Raw genomic sequence first — 13486 nt, 5'->3', positions numbered from 1 at the left:
TGGACCCTTCAAGTATACAGATATTGGGTCCTCTTGTGTGTGTGTTTATGTAAAGGCATGTGATAGAGGGCCACTTTAAAGAAGAATTAAAGACGACAGGTTAACTGTGTCATATACAATTTGATGCCAACCCCACAGGCGCCCGAGGCCCCTCCCCTGTGGCCTGAGAATGCACCTGAGTGCCATTTCCTGGTGTCTGGAATCTCCCAAGGCTGCTCCAGCCACAGAAACTCTGCCTAGTCTCCTCTGGAATGAACCACACCCTCCCTGCCCAAACACGAAGGATTCAGACTCTTCCAGCCCCTCCCAACATCTCCCACCCCCATCTCTGTGGGATCCCGCAAGATAACTCGTTTGACTTGACTGCCAGGTGGGAAGCTGCTTCTGCCTTTTTTTCCAGCCTCCCCTGGGCTCCCAGGTCTGGGCCCAGGAAAGCTGGATTCTCCAAGGCCAGAGGACCACTTCCTGAAGACACTAGTCCCTGGACCATAGATGATGACATCTCCACTTGCACACACACACATGCACACACACACACGCATCACCCCAGAGAGAATTCAATCCCACTTAAGTGCAATGCTCACAAGCCCAGCATGCCAACACCATCTCCAGACTGCCAAGGAGCCTCCCCCCATCACGAGCCCTGCCCACCTGCTGTCCCCCTTCACCACGCCTTCGCAACGGTCAGAGCCATGTGGTGCCACTCCCGTGCCCCTCCCTCCTCCTGTCTGCCCAGGAAGGTTCCAGGACACCCCCTCCCCCGAAGGGACAATGGCCCTACACATCCCCGCTCTGTTTTGCAGGAGCCATAATTACCGTCTGAGCATTCTTCATAATACCAGTCTAGTTCATAATAATCCGCTTCGATAAATTTCTGCATAGTCAGTATTCTGGCAGAGGAAAGAATGGACTTCACGGCACCATCGACGTCAGGTGAAACGCTGCCATGCCCCCCTGCCCTTCCAGAATGCCGGGCAGAAGAGCATCTCCAAACATGCCAGAATTAAGCTGTGCATCCTTAATGACAGTCTGGAGCCAGGACGGAAAAGGGGCAGTGAAAAGGAAAATCATGGAGGGGGAAGAGGAGGAGCACAGCTATCAGAGACCCTGGCAGTCCTGCTAATAAAGCGGCAGCGGCCAGCAGCCCTGAATGGGAGTAGCCAGAGCCGTCCTATCCGGGAGCACAGAGGGTGACGTCAGGGACACACACCACCACCCTGAGGTCTCACTCCAGCCTCGCCGCCCAGCTCCCGCTCATCTTTCAATCTAACAGTTGCCATAGAAACAGGCCGGCTCGGGGGAAAAAAAAAAATGATGCAGAGATGGAGGAAATGTCTTCCAAGGATGCTGGTAGCGGGGCTGAGAGGTGCCACGTTAGGAGAAAGGAGGGCGTGCAGGCAGGGAAGGGGGTGGCGCCAGGAACATTATCACCATCATCTCTTCCAACAAATGTCAGGACAAGTTTATCTATCTGCTTAATTCTGGGTCACTATGGACTCTGCATTTGAAAAATAACCCCTTTAAAAATCTGCAACTTCTTTATTAAACATCTTTCCTTAAAAATTTTGACCGCCGCCTAAAGGAAATGTAAATTACTCAGAAAAGGGAACCATTTTCATACAGATACAGTCCTGTTCTCTGTTCATGCCTTGGCTCAAACTCCTGGAAAAACAGCCTGCAGCATACAAATAGAGGAGAAAGCCATCACAGAAGGGGCTTGTGCAATAAGATAGGCTGCTTTCACGGACACTAAAATGTGTTATCAAAGTACAAAAACATACACCAGAAGGAAACAGCCCACCCTCAGGAAGGTGGTTCCCTCTAGGAAAGGAGTGAGGGGATAGGACTTTGAAACTGTCCTTATAAATGCATTGTGAATGTTTTATTTGGGCTTCCCTGGTGGCTCAATGGTAAAGAATCCGTCTGTCAAGCAGGAGACAAGGGTTCTATCTCTGGGTCGGGAAGATCCCCTGGAGGAGGAAATGGCAACTCACTTCAGTATTCTTACCTGGAGAATCCCATGGACAGAGGAGCCTGGTTGGGCTATAGTCCATGGGGAAGCAGAGTCAGACACAACTCAGCGACTAAACAACAATGTTTTATTTCTTTCCAAAAAAAAAAAAAAAAAAAGGAAAGTGAAGCTAACATTTATTAGTCCTAATTATTTAGCATGTTTGAAATATTTAAATGAGTAATGGATAATTAAAAAGATTTTAGACTTGCTATAAGTTAAACTCATCTGCTAAACAGGGTTGCTCAACCTCAGCACTACAGACGCACAATTAGGGTCAGATTGTTCTCTGTTGCAGGCGCTGTCCTGGGCATGGCCTCCACCCATTTAGGTGCTAGAAGCACTACCCTGTCTCTCTGTTGACGTGACATCCAAAAGCGTCTCCAGATGGTGCCAAATGACTCTTGGGAGCAAAATCTCCCTTGAAGACTGCTGCCCTCGAGCAAAACTACCTATGGAACCTCACCAGCCTGTTAGCTGGGTATTGTAACCATCTGTTGGTGTCAGTGGCAACAAATGTGCCAGCTTGGTCCAGCTTCCCTCTTAATTTTCTACTCAAGACTGTATAATGTGGGAATGAGTAATAGTAAAGGGACTTTTTTCCACTACTGGGAGGGTAAGCTTCTTTCCTTCCACAGTGATCAAACAGGGAGGCTTTCCCTCTATCCTTCCAAAGCCACATGATGCCCTAGTTAATGAACTTGGAGGAAAAGGCATCCCTCTAGGGCAGGGCTGCCCAGGCTTTAATGTGCATGTGAATTATCCAGAGCTCTTGCTAAAGTGCAGATTCTAATGCCTCAAGTCTGCAACTGTGCACAATTTTCTGCATTTCTAACAAGCTCTCACATGCTAGCAAGGCTGCTGGTCCCCAGATGACACTTCATGACAAGGCTCTTCAGTAGCAAAGATTTGGGGGTAGATTTTATAGTGTGTGTGTATGTATATGTATGTGTGTATCTGCCTAACTGTATGTATGAGTAGCAGGTAATTTAGAGGAAAACTATTTGAGTGTGTATGTTGAGGGGGTGGTGGTTTATATATGCCCTTCCCTCTCCCTGACCCCAACTTGGATACACATTTAAAATTTTCTAGGACATTCACCTATTTAAAGTCAGCAGCCAACAGTTTTAATTCCTGCTGTAACTGCCCCCATTATCTGAACACATCTCTCTTCCTTTGGTCCTTATCATGTCTCTCCACCATCGATGGCAGCTCTCAAGAACACCACAGCAAACCACCAGGCAGCCTCTCGGATGTCACTCCTCATGACAGATGAGCTGAAGCTGGTGTCCTAAGGTTTTCTGAGGATTTTGTTTGTTTAAAGTGAATGGCACCCCACTCCAGTACTCTTGCCTGGAAAATCCCATGGACGGAGGAGCCTGGTAGGCTGCGGTCCATGGGGTTGCTAAGAGTTGGACATGACTGAGCGACTTCACTTTGACTTTTCACTTTCATGCATTGGAGAAGGAAATGGCAACCCACTCCAGTGTTCTTGCCTGGAGAATCCCAGGGACGGGGGTGCCTGGTGGGCTGTCATCTCTGGGGTCGCACAGAGTCGGACATGACTGAAGTGACTTAGCAGCAGCAAGGTGCTTCTGAAAGATGATTATAGGTCTCATAAATAAACTGATGGAAAGTTAACAGTTTCCTCAAAATCAGCATGTTTAACAGGTTCAATCCAGTACAGGGGGTGAGGTCTAGTATGAACTTTCAAAATGAAGATGGAATGAAGGAACAAAGAATGCAAACTCCATAAAGCATCGTAGAAAAGTCAGGTGCAGTTAGAAACCTCTTCAACAAAGGCTTATGGAGGAGACTTGGGTTTGATCCCTGGGTTGGAAAGATCCCCTGGAGAAGGGAATGGCAATCCACTCCAGCATCCTTGCCTGGAAAATTCCACGGACAGAGGAACCTGGAGGGCTACAGTCCATGGGGTCGCAAACAGTTGCACACGACTGAGTGACTAACACTTTTCAACAAAGGCTTGGCACATTTACCTCACAGTGCTATGAATTTTTAAAATATTTTATTTACATACCATATCACCCCAGAAGCAAAAACCAATGAATAGAGGGATGGATGGATACATAGATGGATGGAGTACTAATGGCAGACAGTTTAATATCATAGCTCAGAGCAAGGGCTTTTGGAGTCGGACGGCCTGAAGTTTGGTTCAGGCTCCTCATTTGCCATCTGTGACCTTCTTAGACACCTGAGTCTTACCTGCTAAATGGCATGACTATTATACCTGCCGCACAGACAGGGTGAGGCATTAATTAATGCACGGGAGAGCACTCAGCACAGTGCCCGGGACAAAGTGAGTCTACAACCAATGTTAGTTGCAATCATCTTCATCACTCTAATTCTTTAAAAAAGGAAACAAGCCAGTACGAGCAATTAAAAAGATAGCACAATTTTCTAAGCCATAATTAGGGAAATGAGGTAGAAACGTCATTTATTAGCTTTTTCCAGCAAAATAAAAGGCCTTGAGTTCACAGTAATGAGCAGGAGTGGTAATCTAGGGGTGGGAAGGTGCCATTTCTAAATAGCAACATATCACTGAATGTGACTTTTATCAAATCCAAAGACTGTATACATCTAATTTACTTTTTAAGAAAATGCAAAAGAAAGAAATGAGTAAAGAAACAGCATCATTTATGGGTGAATTTTATGGGCCTTGAGCAAGTTTTTTTTGTTTTGAGCAAGTTTTAAATCAAATGTCTATATCAAAATTGCTGTGTGATAGGCTCCAAAGGATAAAGTAATCCATTCACAACTCTGCAGAGATGGTTCCAAGGTGTGTATGCATGCTCAGTGGGGTCCGACTCGTTGCGACTCTGTGGACTATAGCCTGCCAGGCACCTCTGTCCATGGGATTTCTCATGCAAGTACACTGGAGTGGGTTGCCATTTCCTTCTCTGGGGATCTTCTTGACCCACCCCCGGATCAGGAATTGGGACAGGTCCCAGAAGCAGCCTGAGAGAAGCTCCTGTCCATTCACTCAACACTATTTAAGGAGTGCTGACTGCACATCAGGCCTCAGCCCTTTACCGCTCACTCACTCCTCAGACCCCTGCTACCTAAGACCCCCCTCGCTGGGCAGACGAGGGAAGGGGGCTCAGAGAGCTGAAGTCATTTGACCAGGATCGCTCAGCGAAAACCAAGAGCAACTGAATACAAACGAGGCACCAACCACCTCCAAAACTTTTTCTGTCAATAGCTGAGAAAACACTGAGGGAGTATTTACAAAATTTGAAAGAAAAAAGGGGGTTGGAATTAAAGGGATATTTCTCTACCCATCCCCAGCAGATCAGCCTTCTGATGCCAATTTTAACACGGCTTCTTGGAGAGTTGTTGATTCCATGTCTCGGGGCAGGAAAAATCAAGAGAGGCCTGCAATAGCATGCTGCACAAAAGTAAACAACCGCTCCAGAAGGTCCGGGGTAGGAGCGATCAGGCGTCAGGGCCCACTTAAAAGGACATCACACTGCCAGCTTGTGATAATTCCAACATCAAAAAGAAAATACAATCAATAACAGTTAAAGGTTGGATCTGTCAAGACCATGAATATCAATGAACATGAAAACAAAACGGGCAACCAAGTGAATAAGGCAACTGACATAAAAAGGAAAGTGGAATATAATAGGGAGATATTTTAAATTTATCTTAAGCAAGGGAGGGTAGGTGTGTGTGACTGTTCTATTTCTGTCACTAATATTTTTCATAAAGCACTGCATGAACATCATTCTAAGGAGGGTGGCTATGAATAAGCCAACCGGATATGGAATGAGGAGGCAGGAAAAAGAATAGGAAAACCTGATGCTGTGGCCATAACTACCCCCAGGTAGAAGGAGGATCAGCTCCTGAGCTGCAAAGTTAGTTACGTATCCTCTTTTGTAAGTATATAGGAGAATCTAATAGATTGGGTCTGCCAAATTAAGAATCTAATTACGAGAGGACTCATAATCAAACTTAAATGTTTGCTGTTCGGTCACTAAGTCTTGTCTGACTCTTTGTGACCCCGTGGACTGTAGCAGGCCAGGCTTCCCTGCCCTTCACCATTCTCCTGGAATTTGCTCAAACTCATATCCACTGAGTCAGTGATGCTATCCAACCATCTCATCCTTTGTTGCCCCCTTCTCCTCCTGGACTCAATCTTTCCCAGCATCTGGGTCTTTTCCAATGAGTTGACTCTTCATATCAGGTGGCCAACTTAAATGATTAAAAGAATATAATAAAATTTCTAAGTTTTAAACTATTAGCTGTGTAGTAATTCACGTACACATACATAATTTTATATACTCATATGCATACATATGTATGCAATAAGAATTCAAAATAAATTATTTACACATTTTAAAAATGAATATGTGCTAACAATTTTGGATTAAATTACAACTGATACAGTTATGAGTTTGCCTTGAAGTGTCTCAGATGTTACATGCCACATGCCACCTTCCTCTGTACTCCAGATGATGAGCACGGGCCACACCAGGGCCCCCGCGTGGCCAACCAGACAAGCAGGTGGGAGAAGGGTGGCTCCCTGTGTTCCTTCCTCTGGTTGGAAGCAGAACCACTCAGGGCCCCAATCCTCCTCTGCAACATGCCCCTGGTCTCCAGAGCTTTCCTCCCTTCAGGAAGTACTGCAAGCCTTCTACCTACATCCCAGGGCAGCCAGGACAGAAGAGGGGAGGGCTTCCTAATCCTCCATTCTTGACAGGGTCAGGGGGACTTGCATGAAATACAGGCTGACAAGCAGACCTTCCCTCTACCGGCTGCAGAAAATTAACTAACAGGATGCTTCTGCAGAGTTTTCTTTCTAATCTTTATTTTTTAAAACACTGCCATTGCCAGTCACCGAGCTCCCGCGGCAGAAGGCAGGCTGCTAACGAACAGCTTGCTGTCAACTACCCCCTCCCAAACCATCTCCACCTCATTTCAGGCACAGGAAAAGCAGGCACCCAGGCCACCTCCAGGGAGAAGGTGGGGACAGAACAAAGGAGGGAGACAGCACCCAACAAAGCACTACAGAGACAAAAAGTACCCCAGCTTGGAAGCAGTCCTCATTAAAATCACTCATACACCTGAGGAGGATACAGAGAAGAAACAGAGTTCTGATGTGTTGCTGGGGTTCCCAGTTTGCTTCCTGTACCCTGGGAGGGCTGCATGGCGCATCTCATTCGTGGGACCAGCAGGTCACGTAGCAGATGTTCCAGGGTTCAAAACATAAATCTGAAGTGCAGAACACAAACCATAACCCAGAATCACTATGGCCTGAGCCCATCACTGGTGGGCAGCGGGGTGTGGATGGGCTAACAAGCTGAGCTGTCATGTCAATTTCCCACCTGAGTCTGTTCCAGCTTTGTGTTAGACATGCTGGATTCCCTTGAAAAGGAAAACAGTCAACCCGTACAGGATTGCTTGCCAACCATTTTTGTTCTTAAAAGAAAAAGCGAAGACACACCAACACTGGAATCTGGATTGTTGAGAAAGAGTGGAAGCTGGCAGGCGCCAGGTGACAAAGCAGGCCTAAGGTCGCAGGGTAATCTGTCTCCTGGTATGAGCACCCAGCTGCCTTGCTCACCAGATCCTGGGGTTCCTGGTACCGTCGGCACCTGGTGTGGTATGGGTGCGGCTGCTCTGGACCTTCAGAGATAAGCATTTTCTATTCCCCCTCCGCACCGACGCCTGACACCCTGGCAGGGGGTGGGGAGTCGCTGTGTGTGTAGACTGGGTGTCACTGACACATGAGAAGTGACTGTGCAGCCAGAGCTTCTTTGTCTGCAGAAGTCCACTTGCAGACTTCTGCTAGAGCAATGAAAATGGGCCCAAGGAAGAACCTGCTCACATGAGGAGTGAGCGTAAGAGGGGAGAAGGCACAATTCCAGGGCTCCCTCAGGTCCTCACCTGCAAACAAAATGGCCTGAGGTCTTGAGAATGACAGAAAGGACCCAACTAGTGCCATAGCATTTACATGAGAAAACGCAAGGCAACTGTTTATAAATCTACCATAACGTATACATTTTAGTGTTATTTATTAGCAAAGGGTAATGAAACGCTTTCCCCAGTCATTAGATCCCTTCTCCATCCTCTGTACAACCTTCCCTGACACCCATCATTCATCTTGCCTTCCTTCTTTCAACCCCACCCACCACGATGTTTGTCCGTGTTCCACACGCATCCCTCCTACACACACAAACACAAATGCACCATGTGTTCTCTTAGGTCACACCTCACATAACTTGTGATCCCTCCCTTTAGAAGGTCAGCATTGTGTGTAATTTAATTCAGTTTGCACAGGTTCAGTGCATACTGTGGAGTCTTTACTTTTGTTTCACTTAGGATTTTGGACTTCCCTGGTGGCTCAGATGGTAAAGAATCCACCTGCAATGTGGGAGACCTGGGTTCGATCCCTAGGTTGGGAAGATCCCTGGGTTGAGAAGGGAATGGCTACTCACTCCAGTATTCTTGCCTGGAGAACTCCACAGACAGAGGAGCCTGGTGGGCTACAGTCCCTGCAGTCACAAAGAGTCGTACAGGACTGAGCGACTTGCATCCAGTCCTACAGGACTGAGTGATTCACTGTCTTTCACTTCATTTAGGATTTGAGTTAGATGAAGGCAGTCTCTGGAAAGTGGCAACAAAGTGATCTTTCTATACTATACATTGTTTGTAATTTTGCTTTGTCTTTGCAAAAAAAAAAAGAGGGAGAAAAACTTGTTTTTTAACTTAAAAGATACTTTTGCATGTTATTTAATTAGCACTTGTTAAGTACCTATTTCATGCAAGGCACTAGGCGGACTTCAGCCTTTTTAAACATGAAGCAGACATGGGCTGTACAGTAAGAGTTGGACTAGATGAATGGTCTTTGATTCTTTGTTGTTGTTGTTTAAATTAAATTTTACAAAATTAAAATGGGACGGGGAGCTGGATTAACTGCAGTTGCCCAGACCCCATCCACTCCTTCCACACAAGCAAGGTAGACAACTCGGTACAGGATGCCAGCCAAGGGCCTTGAGAGCATCCTGTGTCGGCCCCACCCAGTGCAAAGTCCTAGGTTAGGTAGTGAAAGAAAATCAGTAATCAGATGTTTTCACTTCTTTAGCCAGAAAACATCAACTTGAACTCAAACAAAGTCAAGCTCATAAAAGATTACAGGTACATACTAGTCATTCAATAAATACTTGTTGACTGATTCATTAATAGTACTTTATGGCAAAAGGAAAAAATTAGGTGATGTCTTGAAACTCTCATCTGCTTTACAACCTCTTCTTGGCGTTTCCCTGGTTGCTCAGATGGTAAAGAATCTACATCTGCAATGCAGGAGACCTGGGATCAATCCCTGGATCAAGAAAATCCCCTGGAAAAGGGAACGGCTACCCACTCCAGTATTCTTGTCTGGAGAATCCCATGGACAGAGGAACCTGGTGGGCTACAGTCCATGGGGTCACCAAGAGCTGGACACGACTGAGAGACTAACAACACTTCTCTTCTTAGGGAAAGGATTGTTCTGTTGAAGTTGTCAGCAGATCACTTGCACTTGAGACACGGAGAGATTTCGTTTCTTAACAAATGCTCTTTAATCAAAAAGTTACCAAAACCATGGTCCTAGGAAAAGGAACCAGAAGAAGCCCATAGCTATCTACATACCAACATAGCAATCCTCATGGCTGGTGTCCACTGACTACTTTGTGACTAGAAAAATCTATAGCACACAGTCATTTCCACCTGAATTCAGGAAGCATGATCTAGAGACCACAGGATGCAGGGGGGAAAATTGCAGGAAAGAAGGAAACCTCATCTTGAAACTAAGCTATATCAGGCTAAGTGTCACTTGGGACAATGACCTTTTGAAAAAAAAATCAATTTTCAATATGTCAGACACATTTTTATGAACAAAATAAGCTACTGACATATTCTAAAACAGGGTTCGCATTTTTCATGTTTACTAAATGAACTTTATTCTTAAACTGAATTTTTTTCTTATTTAGCTTCTCTGAGAGATAAGACATAAAGTTAGACTAGACAATCCAGGTTGGAAACTCAGACTCCCATCATGACATATGTATACCTCTGACTGATTCATGTTGATATTTGACAGAAGAAAACAAAATTCTGTAAAGCAATTATCCTTCAATTAAAAAATAAATAAAATGGGGAAAAAAAGACCCCACCTTACTAGCTGTGTGATTTGGAGCAAACTTAACTTCCCTGGGCCTCAGTGTCCTCATCAGTAATATGGGGGACAGTGGGAGTTTTTATTTAGTGGTCTCTGTGGGAAGTAACCGAGGTATCTGTAAAGCATTAAAAAACTGTGCCTGGCACGCTAGTAAGACTATCCTTTCTTCTTGCTGGACCATCGAATCTTAATTGTCCCATGTTTATGGGTTGATTTGCTATGTAGGAAGTTTTCACTTTGTGTGTCCCTCAGAGGTGAGGGACAGGGGTGAACATCCACTGGACTGTTGAAATCTATCTGCAAAGATCATTCTACCACCAGGGAAAGGTGGATACCCAAAGCCTTCTTGCCCCTCCTTAACAAGCCAGGCAAGGGCCAGATTTAAAAAATGAAGCATAGCTTGTCTTCTTTGAAGGATGACATGTGGGCAAAGGAGATGAGTATTAGCCCATCTAATACTAATGGGTGTCCCATGAGTATTAGCGGACACCCAAGGTGTCCGCTCTGATCTCTGAAGCAATGGTGTAGGTGAGCCTATTATCCAGGGAGTCTCACCTGGGGAGTGTATCAGAACCCCCTGGAGAACCCCTTACCCTGATTCCCACCCACTGCCCTGACTGATGCAGAAAATAAATCTAAAATGAAGCGACAGTTTATGTCGTCTTACGCTGGTGATGGCAGAAACCATCATAATATTGTAAAGTAATTATCCTCCAATTAAAAATAAAATAAAATTAAAAAAAAAAAAACAAAGAAAAACACATGGGTGAGTCACAGTGGTGTGAACCATGACATCTCCTGGGTTACACATGTAAACACACAGGTGAAATCCAGAAAGGATACCAAGTACAGAGCAGGGCTCTTAACCTGTGCTTCCACGGACCTCTGGCTCAGCAAGGCTCACAGACCCCTCCTCAGCAGAAAGATTTAAAGACATAAGATACAAAGGACTATAAAGAAAGCAACTGTATTACAATGCAGTTATTAAAACTTCGAGAAAAGGTCTGTGATAAAAATGCTTCTTTATCAATGCACATTAAATAACAAGATCAGCACATCTACTAATGAAAGTAATTTCAAAGCAGAGATGAGTAAAGATCTTATTTCTTCCGTATCTACTTCTTCTGTAGCATGACATGAAAATATTTGTGATTTCTACTGGTGACTAAGTCACAGGTCTTAGTAATACCACTTTCTTTTCCATGTTTATAATGAAAGTAAACGCTGCATTTCAGTTAGACGTTTATGAAATTAAGGATGTAAATTTTTTTTTCCTTTACAAGTTAATAGAACCCCCAATTTCTCTTTATAGATCTCTTGGAGGGTGGTTCTAGGACCTTGGGCTTCCCTGGTGGTTCAGACAGTAAAGACTCTGCCAGCAATGCAGGAGACCTGGGTTCGATCCCTGGGTTGGGAAGATCTAGGACCTCAGTTTGAAAGCCCTGCTCTATGGGTGCTGTATTTAAAAGTTAATGCTTGATCATTCAATTAACTGATATTTAGCAAATACCCACTTTACCCTCATCACATGTACCACAGAAGAAAATGTAGAGTTAAAGTAAGACTTAAATGCAACCATGCTCTAAAAATTTTCAGAATATCTGGTCAACATATATTTTCGGTTCTTGTAGTTTTATTATAATTTGTGTTATGCACTGCCAGATTCCACCAGGATGCTTTTTTCTCTCTCTCCTTTACATATATCACTAGAAGTAAAACAAATAACAACAAGTCACAATGTCTGTTCAAGTCTACTGAAAAGAATTTTAGAAGCTATAGATCAGTGCTATTGAATAAATACAATGAGACTTCGCACTTGAATTTCCTTGGTAATAAAATCAGCCTGGCCCAAACAAACTATAGACATTTTACAGGGATGAGAAGAGGCCATTCCTATGAAAGGTCTCTGACAACAGTGAAGTGTTACCCTTGGGTGGTGTTCCAATCACACTGTGATTATAAGTGATTAATCAGTGTGTATGTGAGGGACCTAGGAGCCTCCCTCAGCAAAAATGGCCAACCAGGATCCTATAAAATCATAGGAGAGTCTGTTAAAGAAGAGTAAGTAACAGGCAGGGATTTCTAGAAAAATAATTCTACTGTGAAGCAGTCTGAAGCAAACAAATACAAAACCTACCTGAGAGGTCACCCAGGACCCGGTTTTCCACAATACCACATCTCCTTGGGTGTACCCATACCATGAGTAAACAAAAGTGACTTGTAACGGGCCTCCTCTAGGCTATAAGATATACTAGAAGTTCTAAAGCATCAGCTTGGACATTAGTGCAACTCTAATGTACTTCATACTGCCCTGGTGTAGATCATTCTATTTTTACTCCTATCGAATATGATTATCTGCAGTGCTCACAATGAGACTGCAGGATTTATACTAAGTATTAAAACACAGGCCAATTTAAACAAAATTCCTTTCTTATTAATATCTAATAGATAAAACGTGAAAACAGCCCAGATACATGCTAAAGGAGAAACTTACGAGCTCTCACTTGTTAATTATTAATGATTTCACAAGTTCAAGAATATTGGAAATTGGTTTGTATTAGAGAAAATAATTATAGAAAACTTTACAGATGCACAATAAGCTAGTTATTACTAAGTAGAAACAGGATTGTTGTATTTTTTTTTAAAAAAAGGTGATATGATGATACATGGATACATAAATAATGTCACACTACTTTAGACTGGGTTCAAATCAACTTGAATTTTAAGTCAAGAGTGTCAAAACAAAAGAGAACTGGTCTCACCAATCTTACAAAGCTGCCATGAATTTCTAAAGAGAAAAATTACATCAAAACTACCTCTTTTGATGTTCTGAATGAACATCAGAAATATTACTGGTATGTTGTAAATCAACGTCAGTTTAAAAAGAAAAAAAATATCATTGGTGTGAATTTTTTAAATTATCGTATATTTTTCAAGTCTGCAAAATCAGGTTTCACGCCCTTGTCATCACAAACACACTGAAAGAGTCCCACCTAGTATACTGCTCACCCTACCAGGCGTCAGCTCTGTAGCTCACAGCAGGACCAGTCTGCTGTTGCAGCAACATCTTGCCTCTCCAGACTAACCAGCTGAGTGGACTTCCACGCACAAATCAGCAGCCTTGGCATGTTGTGTTATGTCTTATAAACACTGAGCAGTCTTGAGGTTTCCAATACTTTGGGTTTTAAATGCAGATAAGCTCCTCCTCAATACAAGCTGCTAAGGACTCACATGGTACTTCTGGTAAGGAGGGAAATGGGAGCATCTTCTAATCTTCTGCATGGTTAAGAGAAAGT

At 43.9% G+C, this 13486-nt stretch overlaps 1 protein-coding gene across 27 annotated transcripts in view; it reads right to left on the bottom strand.

Annotated features, from left to right (window-relative positions):
* The window catches only part of TRAK1 (trafficking kinesin protein 1), a 155628-nt gene that overhangs the window by 60096 nt on the left and 82046 nt on the right, over positions 1-13486 (bottom strand). The window contains exon 1 of one of the 27 annotated variants that reach the window (XM_086366125.1): positions 817-1087. The exons of 24 other annotated variants lie outside the window; for them this stretch is intronic. In XM_086366125.1, coding sequence (XP_086222251.1) covers positions 817-880 — 64 coding nt within the window. In that variant the 5' untranslated portion in view covers positions 881-1087. Of the gene's footprint in view, positions 1-816; positions 1088-13486 lie in introns of those variants that run through there. 2 more of the 27 variants (XM_086366117.1, XM_086366123.1) reach the window with 2 other exon arrangements.

This window comes from Bos grunniens, chromosome 22 (assembly GCF_055505025.1).
Source record: "Bos grunniens cultivar Pamir isolate PY7600 chromosome 22, Bosgru_T2T1.0, whole genome shotgun sequence".
Classification (NCBI taxonomy): Eukaryota; Metazoa; Chordata; class Mammalia; order Artiodactyla; family Bovidae; genus Bos; species Bos grunniens.
The sequence above is the reverse complement of the archived record's forward strand: the minus strand, read 5'-3'. Positions and strand labels throughout refer to the sequence as shown.